Source organism: Galeopterus variegatus, unplaced genomic scaffold (genome assembly GCF_000696425.1).
Source record: "Galeopterus variegatus unplaced genomic scaffold, G_variegatus-3.0.2 Scaffold9060, whole genome shotgun sequence".
Taxonomy (NCBI): Eukaryota; Metazoa; Chordata; class Mammalia; order Dermoptera; family Cynocephalidae; genus Galeopterus; species Galeopterus variegatus.
The window spans coordinates 51,759-65,057 of NW_007735171.1; the positions used below are offsets into that span (position 1 = coordinate 51,759).

Below are 13,299 nucleotides of genomic sequence, written 5' to 3' on the forward strand. Positions count from 1 at the left end.
AATCATCAAACCATGGGATTTCAGGAGTCTCAAGGAATTTAGAAATGACCAAATCCACCTCCATTTCCCCTCGCTCCATTTCATTCTGTCATGAGGCTTTTTTGTTATAATAAAGTTGAACCAAATGTTCTAAGCATCATGGAGACTATGGTCACTCTGTATAAATCCTACTTATTCTACTGAACCCAAATGCTAAGAATTAACCAAATATCCCATTTCAACACTTTGTTCTTAGGTATAAAACCCAATTAAGAAAAAGTGGCCAAGATAGAGGAAAACTGAGTGGAAAAGGAATAATTCCATCTCCTTCCATGTGTGATGGCTCCTGAGTAGATGGTGACTGAACTGCCAGAGGACAGGTGATAAAGGACTAGGCTGAGCCAGAATATGTCCAGGAACAAAACGAGACTTGGAGACTGTCTTGCCCCTACCAAACCAGAGAGAAATATTAGAATTAAATCCTGAGAGAACTGCTGAAGTCAAGTGCTCCTAATCTAGCCAAGAAATTTAGACTGCTAAGGGAGTAATGGGGAACAAACTACAGAATAAATAAAAGGAAAAAACACAGAGTAAGAACTCCCAGGGTTATGGGATGGAAGTTTCTGGGGTTAGGAAAGATGTATTCTGCATAATTCTCTAATATAAAGTGTCAAGTTATTTGATGTTTGCATGGATTAGCAGTTTAGTCTTAAATAACTAAGGCAAGATGAGCATTCCTTCTCTATGCCTTGGTAAATAACCACACATATCTATTTTACTGCCAGTTGCAGTTTGATTTGGATGTATTCAAAGCTCAGTTGATTTGACTAATATTTTAACTGTAATATCTTCCCATTAAGGCTGGAATTTTTTATAGATAGTGACAGACATGAGAACAATACGTGTCTTTGGCTGGTGGGGATTGGGTAAAATATAGTTTGTATAATCCTAGTATATGCCTTTCATCAAAAGACAAATTGTCACCCAAATAGAGAAGTAGCCACTTAAAAGTGGCTAAAAAATAATTTTGCTTTCAGTTACAGCTTATTATTTTTGGTGAGAGATTGAACCAAAACATTGTAACTGTATCCTCATTTATACAGCTTTTCAGGAATTGTATATTAAAAGTATACATAATTTTCTTGTTCAGGAGATGGTTTTGCCCATCTCACCATTCTTTTTCTGGAAAAACCTTTATATTTCAAGACACAGCACAAATATTACCTCTCTTGTCCTTAAAAAAAAGAGTTTCCCATGGCCATTCCTGTGATTCTGTTGATACTGTAACTGTAATCAACTCTTAGCCACAGAAACTAGTCATAATGACACAGTGCAATGCATCCTAAAACAGTCTGAGACCTCTGTGAGAAATGAAATCTATTCATATACAATTTATGCCTCCATAGTAGGCTATCAGTGAAAGCTTAAGTTAATTCAAACAAACATAGGCCTGGAATTAGGAGTTAGTCTCAGTATAACCAGGACTGTCTCTCTCTCTCTCTCTCTTTCTCATTTCCACTCCTTTAAAAAAGATTAATTGTATATTTTTATGGGGTATAGTTTGTTGTTTCAATACATGCATATATTGTATAATGATCAAGTCAGAATAATTAGCATATCTGTCACCTAAACATTTATAATTTCTTTGTGGTTATGCGATCCTCTTTTCTGGCTATCCTGAAATATACAATTTTATTAGCTATAATCACCCTACAGCACCAGAGTTCACTCTCCCTATCTGACTGTAACTTTGTAAATTTGTACCCATTAACCAAACTCTCCCTCCTCTCCTTCCCTGTCTCTGGTAACCACTATTCTATTCCCTATTTCTTTTTTCTTTCTTTTTTCATAATTGACCCATGATAATTGTATATATTTATGGAGTACAAAGTAATATTTGATTCCATTTCTACAAAGTGCAATAATCACATCAGAGTATTTAGCATATCCATCCCTTCAAACATTTGTTACCTCTTTGTGTTGGAAACATTCAAAACCCTCTCAATTAACTACTCAAAGTTATGCAGTAATTTGTCATTGACTATTTTCCTTATATTGCTATACAACACTAGATAATATTATTCCTATCTTTCTGCAATTTAGTACCCACTGACTACTGTCTCCTCATCCTCTCCTTCCCCCCGCCACCAGTTTCTAATAAGCACTTTTCTACTCTCTACTTTTGTAAGATAAAATTTTGGTTTCCACATATGAGTGAGAACACGTGATATTTCTATTTCTGGTTTATTTCACTTAATGTAATTTTTTCCAAGCTCATCCATATTGTTGTGAATGGCACAATTTCATTTTTTTTTATGGCTGAGTAGTATTAGTATTCCATTGGCTATATGTACATTTTATTTAACCAATCATCTGTTGATGGACATTTAGGATGGTTCCAAACCATGGCTATTGTGAATGGGGTTGCTACAAACATGGGAGTGCAGGTATCCCTTCAACTTGTTGATTTCCTTTCTTTTGGATATATAGCAGTAGTGTGATTGCTGGATTGTGTAGTAGTTCTATCTGTAGTTGTTTGAGAAACCTCCATACTGTTTTCCATAATGTCCGTTCTAATTTACGTTCCCACCAACAATGGGTAAGTGTTCCCCTTTCTGCACATTCTTTCCAGCATGTTCTGTCTGTTTGATAATAGCCATCCTAGCTGGGAAGAAATGATATCTCATTGAGGTTTTGATTTGCATTTCTTTGATGATTAGTGATGTTGAGCAATCTTTCATATACCTGTTGGTGATCTGTGTGTCTTCTTTTGAGAAATGTCTATTCAACTCCTTTGCCCATTTTTTAAATCACATGATTTGGGTTTTTTTTACTATTGAGTTGTTTGAGTTCCTTGTATTTTCTGGATCTTAATCTCTTGTCAAATATATAGTTCGCAAATGTTTTCTCCCATTCAGCAGGTTGTGTCTTCACTCTGTTGGTTGTTTCTTTGTCTGTGTAGAAACTTTTTAGTTTCATAAAATCCCATTTATTTATTTTTACTTTGGTTGCCTGTGCTTTTGAGGTTTTATTCATAAAATCTTTGCTCAATCCTATGTCCTGAAATGTTTCCCCTTTGTTTTCTTCTAGAAATTTTATAGTTTCGGGTCTTACATGTTAAGTCTTTAATTCATTTTGAGTTGATTTTAGTATATGGTGAGATAGAGGTCTAGTTTCATTCTTTGAATATGGATCTCCAACTTAACCAGCACCATTTACTGAAGAGACTGTCCTTTCCCCAATGTATGTTCTTGGTTCCTTTGTTAAAAATCAGTTGACTGTAGGTATGTGGATTTCTTTCTGGATTCTCGATTCTGTTCCATTGGTGTATGTGTCTGCCAGTACCATGTTGTTTTGTTCATTATAGCTTTGTAGTATATTTTGAAGTCAGGTAGTCAGGTAATATAATTCCTCCAGCTTTATTTTATTTTATGTTTTTGCTCAGGATTGCTCTGACTATTAGGGGTCCTTAGTTGTTCCATATGAATGTGAAGATTGTTTTTTCTATTTCTATGAAGTATGCCATTGATATTTTGATGGGGATTGTGTTGAATCTGTAGATCACTTTATTTCTTTCTCTTGCCTAATTGCTCTGTTTAGATCTTCAGATACTATGTTACATAGGAGTTGTGAAAGTGGGCATCCTTATCTTGTTCCTGTTCTTAAAGCAAGAGCTTTCAGCTTTCCCCCATTAAAAATGATGTTAACTGCAGGTTTTTCACATATTTCTTTTATTCTGTTGAGATCTTTTCCTTCTATGACTAATTTGTTGAGAGTCTTTATCATGAATGGATGTTGAATTTTTTCACATGCTTTTTCTGCATTTATTGAGATGATCATATGGCTTTTGTCATTCATTTTGTCATTGTGGTATATCACATTTATTAATTTATTGTGTATGTTGTCTATATTTGTTGGAGTCAGGATGAGATACACTCTTCTCTCCTGTCTGTGGACATCAGAGCTCAAGACTCTTCAGCTTTGGGGTTCCAGAACTTACACCAAGGACACTATTGGCTTCCCTGGTTTTGAGGCCTTCGGACTTGGACTGAGAGACAATTCCTGCATCCAGTTTGCAGATGGCCTATTATGGGACTTCTCTTCACAGTTGTATGAACTAATTCCCCTAATAAATCCCCTCTCACATATTTGTAACATATCTATTGATTCGGTCTCTCTGGAGAACCCTGAATAATACAGCCTTTGTTTTTCTCCCCTCTCTATGCTGCCATAGGGATCTCATCAATCTCTTGCTGCACTCCTATCCTCTCCCACAGATGCTTCTGTCAACATTTCACTGTCTGTTAGTTGTTGTGGCCTTTTTTTGTGTGTGTGTGGGAAGAAGGTGCCCCAGGCAACTCTAATCAGCCTTCTTGCTCTGCCTCCTGACTCCTCACTTCCATTCTCATCATATGTATTAGTCTGTTCCTTCCACAGACATGTCCAATGATGTCCTGGTCTTTACATACTTTCAGGACACTTACGTTATATGCAAGTCTGATTCTTTTTAGAAAGGACTCCTATTGCCTGAAATGGCTAAGATATCTAGAATATGTATATGTGTATATAATATGAGTGTATTTGTGTATGTATGTGTATGCTGGTGGTAGGGGTGGGGTCATGAATTACCAGAAGAAATCTTGCTCACAGTAACTATGATGGTTCACTATTCATTTATTCAGTAAAATTACATTCCTTGCCACCCACAGTTCTTTTCAACAACAAACTCTTAATCTAAAAAGTGATGTTTTATGCTATTTAGATCCCAAAAAGAATGTTAAAATTACTGTTAACTATTAGTAGATGAATTACGTGTTTCTCAAACTGATGCAATTTGTGGGATCCTTTTCTCAAACATATCTGCAACAATGACTATCACTGTGCATCGAATTCTGATGACACAAAAATACAAGTATGGCCACTGTATTTCACACTAATATTTTATTGAAAGTGACTCATTTGAGATTGCTTTTCACAGAGTGAAGTGGTCAGCATTCCCCTATGAGCAGTATAATAGTCACTATATTTTGTTTTACTAAACCTACTGATTGCCTACTTATTCTATTATATTCAAAAATAAAACCCAGAATTCAGAAGAATTTTAGTATGCAAATAATAGTTACACACAAATATTTGGATTAAACTAGCAGACAGATCCTCCTTATGTCGTGGAGGATCAGGAAAAAATCAGGCCAAAAGGCATGACAAGACATGACTTTTAGGCTAAAACCTTGAAAAGCAGCTCTTGCTTATTTGGATTTTTTATAGTTCCTAGATGTGAAGGCTTCATGTGTTTTCTCCTTTCTGCTTTTGTAATACTGCCTAATGAACATATAAACATCACTTTTCCTTGTTACATAATCATGAAGTGTACCTGATGTAATCTATGTGACAGGTAGGATTTAGGCAAACAATTTTCCCATCATCTCAGGTAAAGTCTTCTGGGGATCCTATCTCTATAGAGAAAGAACATAAGTGTTTGCCTTGATCCCCTCTATTTACTACTTAAAAATCTCCATCTAGCAATTTCCCTCTGTTTTCTTCCTCATCTTTCCTTTTTGTTCTTTTTCTTTTTATTTATTTATTTATTTATTTATTTATTTATTTATTTATTTATTTATTTATTTATTTATTTATTTATTTATTTATTTTGTCTTTTTTCGTGACCAGCAACGGGATCGCAACCCTCGGTGTTGCTCCCGCACCTCGCTCAGCCAGTGAGCGGCCAGTCTGTATGTGGGATCCGAACCCTCGGCGGGAGCGCCGCCGCACTTCCCAAGCGGAGCACTGTAGCAGTGCGCCACCGGGCCGGCCCCTTTTTTCTTTTTTTTTTAAATACAAGCGTTCTTAACAAAGAAAAGAGATAAACTAGTTAGCTTTCTTTATATTCTAATTGAACCAATTGTTTTATAAAAATTTTCTAGGTGAAGAATGGGTTTGAGGAAGACCTTTGTCTTCAGTGTTTAAGCTTTTGACCTGTTGACATAAAGAGCCCTGATAACATTTTACCTCTACTTTCCACTTTTTCTTTTTTAAATCATTGCCTCAGAATTAAACATTCAGTGAATAATTTGGTCTGCTTATACTGAGGACAGCAAAATATACATTTAAATCAAATTTGTGCAAGGGAATTTACTTACTTGAAATTAGCAAGTCCAGCAATCCCACTTCTGAGTATATACCCAAAGGAATGGAAATCATCATGTCAAAGGGATACCTGCACTCCCATGTTCATCGCAGTTCTGTTTACAGTAGCCAAGACATGGAACCAATCTAAATGTCCATTGATGGATGATTGGATAAGGAAACTGTTGTACATATACATCATGGAATACTACACTGCCACAAAGAAGAATGAAATTCTCCCATTTGTAACAGCATGGATAAGCTTGGAGAAACTTATGTTGAGTGAAATAAGCAAAGCACAGGGGAATAAATACCATGTGTACTCACTCATAAGTGGGAGCTAAGGGAGAAAGAATGAAGGAAAGAAAGACCACAGTGGTGTGTTGGACTTGCAGAGAGAGAGAGCATACCTAGGGATACAAAGTGGATTGGGGGAAAGGAGGATGGAGAGGGAGGTCGGAGATAATTGGGTGGGGGATATGGGGAATAATTGCAATTTGTGGTAATGAGTATGCTGTCAGTGTGCATCTGGCCTTCACATCTTGGGCACAAGAGTAACAATCAGCGTTGTACCCAATGAATATTCGTAACCAATAAAAAAAATCTCATATTGATTGTGCTAATAAAAAAATTAGGGCTGTTCATATTTTTATCAGTCAATTGTAGGGGTCTTTATAAATTTTGAAAACAAATCCTCTGTCAGAATTACATAATGTGAATATTCTTCCTAGTCTGTGGCTTATCTTTTATTATCCTAACATTATTTGAAAAAGTACATTCTTTAAAATGTGATGACATAAAAGTTTTTTATTTTACAATTAATGCTTTTTTCTGTCTTTACAGAAAACTTATTGCTTCCTTCAAAATCCTGGAAATATTTATTCTTTTTTTTTAAATGAGAACTTGTAGATTTAGCATTTGTATTTAGGCCTATGATTACCATCTAATTAGTTTTGGAATCTTGAGTTTTCTGTTATAAAGGAGTTGAAATTAAATTTCTCTATGCAGTTACACAATTGAACCAACAGCATTCCCATTAAAATACCTTTGTATCATGTTTTCAGAAATCTATTGTCTATTTGTATGAGTGAATACATTTCTGGACTCTATTCTGTAACCATTAATCTATTTGGTATACTAATGCCCCTATGTTGTTTTTTAGTAATATAATTTCTTAGTAACTCTTACATTTAGGTAGTAGAAATTATCAAATGTTTTTTTCTTCTCTTTCAAAATGGTTTTGGCTAATCTAAGTTTTTTTTTTTTTTTCCCCTTTTTTTGTCTTTTTTATACTGACCAGTAATGGGATCGCAACCCTCGGTGTCGCGCCCGCACCGCGCTCAGCCAGTGAGCGGAACTGGTTTCCACATGGGATCCGAACCCTCGGTGGGAGTGCCGCCGCGCTCCCAAGTGGCGCACTTGCGCCACCGGGCCGGCCCTAATCTAAGTATTTTTATAACAATATGCACATACTTTAGAATAAGATCATCAATTTCTAAAAATAAAAACCTGTAGAAATTTTGATGGGACTTGCATTGAAACTAGTGATTAGTTTAAGAAGAATTGATACCTTGACAATATTGTACATTCCAATCCACAAATGAGATACAACTTTCTACTATCTTAATCTTGTTAATTTTTTTTCTGCAGTTCTGTGGTTTTCAGTACGTATTTTCTGCAAACTTTTTATTATATTTTATTTCTAAGTAGTTTTTGATTTTGATGTTATTGTAAATGTTATTTTAAAATTTTTATTTCCAATTGTGTGTTGTTTTTATACCATTTTGTATATTTACCTTGTAATCATGAGATGTTTAAAAATATACACTTAATTTCTTTGCATGTTTTAAAAAATAGATTATATGTAAGCTATTATGCCACCCATGACTAACACAATTTTATTTCTTTCTTTTCAATTAATATGACTTTATTACATAGGCTAGTTGTATTAGTCCATTTCTGTGGCTTATAACAAAGTACCTGGAACAGGGTGATTTATAGGAAAATGAGACTTATTTGCTTACAGTTTCTGAGGCTGGGAATTCCAACGTCCATCTGGTGACCCAGGGGTCTTATATTGCAAGATGTAACAGTGACACAGGTGTCTTACATTGCAAGATGGTAGAGGCAGAGAGATCAAAGAGCAGAAAGAGAGAGAGAGAGAGAGAGAGAGAGAGAGAAACCTCCTCATTCATTCTCCTTTAAAGCCCTCCAAACTACACCCATGGCCACCATTTTTAATCCATTCACTAAGGCATGGTCCTATAATTTAATCACCTTTTCAAGGCCCCACCTTTCAATTATCATAATAGGACTTTCCACCCTCAACAGTTACAATGGGGGTTAAGCTTCTAATATATGAAATTTGGAGGACACAATTCAATCAATCCATAACACTAGTCCTTCCAATACAATATTGAACCCACTGATGTGGTTAGAATATATGCATCCCTCCAAATTCATGTTCAAACTTAATCACCGATGCAACGGTTTTTTTTTAAAAATTGATTATGCATATTCATGGGGGGTGAAGCTGACCATAATCACCTGTGCCCAAGATGTGATGATCATATTAATATTATCAGAATGATCATTACCGCAAATTGCAATTATTCCCAGTGTTCCCCACTCAATTATTCCCCAGCCACCATCCTCCTCCTACCCTTGCCTGCCCTCAGCAACCCTAGGTATGCTCTCTCTTGCAAGTCCAAGGCACCACTGTGGTGTTTCTTTCCTTCCTACTTTCTCTCGTAGCTCCCAGTTATGAATGAAGACATGGCAATATTTTTCATTCTGTGCTTGACTTATTTCACTCAGCATATTTTTCTTCAAGGTCATCCATGTTGCCACAAAAGGCAGAATTTCATTCTTTCTTATGGCTGAGTAGTATTCCATAGTGTATATATTCCACACTTTCCTTATGCAGTCATCCATTGATGGATATTTAGGTTGGTTCCATATCTCAGCTATTGTAAATAGAGCTGTGATGAACATGGGAGTGCAGGTATCCCTTCAATATGATGATTTCCATTCCTTTGGGTATATACTTAGAAGTGGGATTGCTAGATCGTATGGTAGATGTATCTGTAGTTGTTTGCAAAATCTCTGTACTGTTTTCTGCAATGGTTGTACAAACTTACAGTCCCACCAACAGTGTAGGAGTGTTCCCTTCTCTCCACATCCTCACCAGCTTTCATTATTCTTAGTCTTTTTGATTATAGCCCGACTAACTGGGGTGAGATTATATCTCAGTGTGGTTTTAATTTACATTTCTCTAATGATTAGTGATGTTGAGTATATTTTTTAAGTGCCTTTCAGCCATTTGTGAGTCTTTGAAAAATGTCTATTCAGATCCTTTTTCCTTTTTTAAATTGGGTTACTTATATTTTTTTTTTACTGTGTAGTTGCTTGAGTTCTTTGTCTACTCTGGATATTAATCCCTTGTCAGATGTATAATTTACAAATAATTTCTCCCATTCTGTAGGTTGTCTTTTCATTTTATTGATTGTTTCCTTTGCTGTGCAGAGCCTTTTTGTTTGATGCAATCCCATTTATGTATTTTTTCTTTTGTTGCTTGTGCTTTTGGGCTCTTATTCATAAAGTCTTTGCCCAGTCCTACTTCGTTAAGTGTTTCTTCTATCTGTTCCCTTAGAGGTTTTACAGTTTCAGGTCTTATACTTAAGTCTTTAGTCCATTTTGAGTTTGTTTTGGTATATGGTGAGAGGTGCAGATCTAGTTTCATTCTTCTGCATATGGATATCCGATTTTCCCAGCATAATTTATTGAAGAGGCAGTCTTTTTGCCAATGGATGTTCTTGTTTCCTTTGTCAAATATCAGTTGACTGCAAGTCTGTGGGATGGTTTCTGGGTTCTCCATTCTGCTTCACTGGTCCAAATGTAAGTTTTTATGCCAGTTCCATGCTGTTTTGGTTACTAAAGCTTTGTAGTATAATTTGAAGTCAGGTAGTGTTACGCCTCCAGTGTTATTTATTTATTTTTTTTGGTCAGGATGGCTTTGGCTATTCAGGGTCTTTTGTTGTTCCATATGAATGTCAGGATTGTTTTTTCTATTTTTGTGAAGAATGTAGTTGGTATTTTGGTGGGGATCACGTTGCATCTGTAGGTCGCTTTGGCCCTCACCAATACTTCCACTTCCTTACATTGATTGTGTCACTCTTGCGCTCTCCACAAAATTTTAAACTTTTTGTCTTCTCAAGTCTTTCACCTACCACACCATCTTATCTCTTACTCTCATTAGATCATCTCTCCAAAGTATTTATAGAAAAAAACTGAAGACTTTTAATGGGAATTCCTTTGTCTACCCATATTATCCTCCTTCCTTACTGTTGAAAGTGATGGCTAATTTTTCTATCTGTGCTAAAGTCTTCTGTACATATGTGCCAAGCTGTGTAAGTAGGGATTTTGGCCTCAAAGGAGAATTGGGCTCCTTAAAGCATCAAAATAAATTTATGCCCTTGAGGAATAAAGAATGTTTTAATTATTTCTTCAGAGTTTTTATTCCACTCTAGGGAGTATACCTAAGAAATACATTATAAATCTTCCCCTATTTGTATTTACAAAATATGGTGAGTCAGCCTTTACAGGTAGGTCATTTTCTAATTTGTTCACTGAAAATGCATCTTTTTTGTGTGTGATTAGTATCCCATTGATGTGGGAAAAATCATCAATTGTATGGGACTTTTCTGTTTCTATGTTAATATTTCATTGATTTTCTAAATAATTCATCACTATAAGCAAGCATTTATGATGTATATGTAAGACCCAAATAAACAATGGCCTTAGGGTGCAATTCTTGAGGAGTAATTTTTACAATCATATATTAACACAAAGAACTGAAAGAGTAGCTTTTAGATATATGTTTGCACATTTAAACATGATTCCTGCTTTCCCAAATATTTTCATGAGTGGGCTAATGGCAAACACACCAAAAAATAGGAACAAAAAATGCACACTCTCTTCCAGATACTTCCATTATTTATTTAACTTTCAAATGCCACCTTCTCAGAAAGGTCTCCTCTGGCCTTCTAAAAGCATCCTACCATCATTTTTCTTCACAGTACTTGCTTTTATCTGACAATATATTATATGTTTATATGTTTGATCTATGTTCCCACTACTCTACAATGTACACTGTTTGAGGATGCGGAATTTGTTCACTGCTGTAACCCCATAACCTAGAACAGAGAAAAAAAAAAAAAAACCCATCAAGTTTTACAGTATACATGAATAAATGGGTGGATAAATCTACAAAGCAGACAGTATAATTCCTGATTTTGTATCTTTTTAACAATATATGAGATAGAATTCACAAACTCAATGTTCTCTGAAAATATGGGGTTTAAGTGGCAGTGTTGTACTGAATGTGCACCTTCTGTTTGGACCTGAAACAATAGGATATGGAGGTATTGGATATCTGCCCTCTTTCAACTGTTCATTTAAATGTTGGAAATGACATGTTGATGTTATTTCCTATTTTCTTACTTTTGCCTTGTTTTATTTAGAAAGTTTGAAAAAAATGCTAAGTGTGGAGATACCTAAAAAGACAAATATAAATGTATGAATGCACATAAAAATGCAAGAATATATTTATTTCTATAAGTATGCAAGTGTCAAAGAAAAAAGAGGCAAAAAGCGTGAGAAAGAGAGAGTGTGTGGTGTGTTTGAGATATATAGAAATAGAAAGATAGAGACAGTTCAGAGATGAAACTGTTTTCAGGGTGAAAACATTATATACAAATTATGATGCATCTACTGGAAAGAGAAGAATACCTGTCCTATAGATGAATAGATGAACGACTGAATGATAAAATGGATAGAATATATGCAGAATCTGGATTAGACAAAACTACTCACATTCTTTGTCATTTTCACTTTTCAAGGGATAAGAAAATGACCTCCCAAAACCACTCTATGGTGATGAAATTCACTCTCTTAGGACTCACAGAGGACCCGGTGCTGCAGAAGGTTCTCTTTGGGGTGTTTCTGGCCATCTACCTAATCACACTGGCAGGGAATCTGTGCATTATCGTGCTGATCAGGACCAATTCCCACCTGCAGACACCCATGTATTTCTTCCTTGGCCACCTCTCCTTTGTAGACATTTGCTACTCCTCCAATGTTACTCCAAATATGCTGAACAATTTCCTGTCAGACCAGAAGACCATCTCCTATGCTGGATGCTTCACACAGTGTCTTCTCTTCATTGCCCTGGTGATCACTGAGATTTATCTCCTGGCTTCAATGGCACTGGATCGCTATGTAGCCATCTGCAGCCCTTTACATTACAGTTCCAGGATGTCCAGGAGCACGTGTGTCTCTCTAGTCACTGTCCCCTACGTGTTCGGCTTCTTTCATGGACTGTCTCAGTCCCTGCTGACGTTCCACTTATCCTTCTGTGGCTCCCTTGACATCAACCATTTCTACTGCGCTGATCCTCCTCTTATAATGCTGGCCTGCTCTGACACCTATGTCAAAAAGATGGCAATGTTCGCAGTTGCTGGCTTTACTCTCTCAAGCTCTCTCTTCATCATTCTTCTGTCCTACCTTTTCATTTTTGCAACTATCATGAGGATCCGTTCTGCTGAAGGCAGGTGCAAAGCCTTTTCTACGTGTGGTTCCCACCTGACAACAGTCACCGTGTTTTATGGAACCCTCTTCTGCATGTACTTAAGGCCTCCCTCTGAGAAATCTGTAGAGGAGTCCAAAGTAATTGCAGTTTTTTATACCTTTTTGAGCCCAATGCTCAACCCGTTGATCTATAGCCTAAGGAATAAAGACGTGATTCCTGCCTTGCAACAAATGATTAGGGGAAATTTATTTTATAAAATTGCATGTTAGGCATTTGTTCATTTGTAATCACTAAGTGTCTGATAACATACTGAATCTCTTAAAGGGATACAACTACTACTCTGTAGTCATGATTTGTTTATCATCATAAACTCTCAGTGATCACTTTAGCTAATTTCTTCTCAAAATGTATACTGTAAAGACCAATTGTTTTAATAAGAACTATAATATTGAAATGAAAAATCTTTTGCAAAGAAACTCTGAATATAAATTAATTGCTATTCAATTCTTCCATATAATAACCTCAAGTCTTTACTTATTTGATGGTAAATATTATAACTAACTTATCCTAATTGGAACACTGGAAATTTATCTTTTCTGAATATT

At 35.9% G+C, this 13,299-nt stretch overlaps 1 protein-coding gene across 1 annotated transcript; it reads left to right on the forward strand.

Annotated features, from left to right (window-relative positions):
* The first annotated feature begins 11,954 nt into the window (after nucleotides 1-11,954).
* Nucleotides 11,955-12,989, forward strand: LOC103608993 (olfactory receptor 5M10). The gene has a single exon (XM_008593376.1). It carries the CDS (start codon nucleotides 12,016-12,018, stop codon nucleotides 12,961-12,963), a length of 948 nt encoding a protein of 315 aa, XP_008591598.1. The 5' UTR covers nucleotides 11,955-12,015; the 3' UTR covers nucleotides 12,964-12,989.
* Nucleotides 12,990-13,299: the final 310 nt, after the last annotated feature.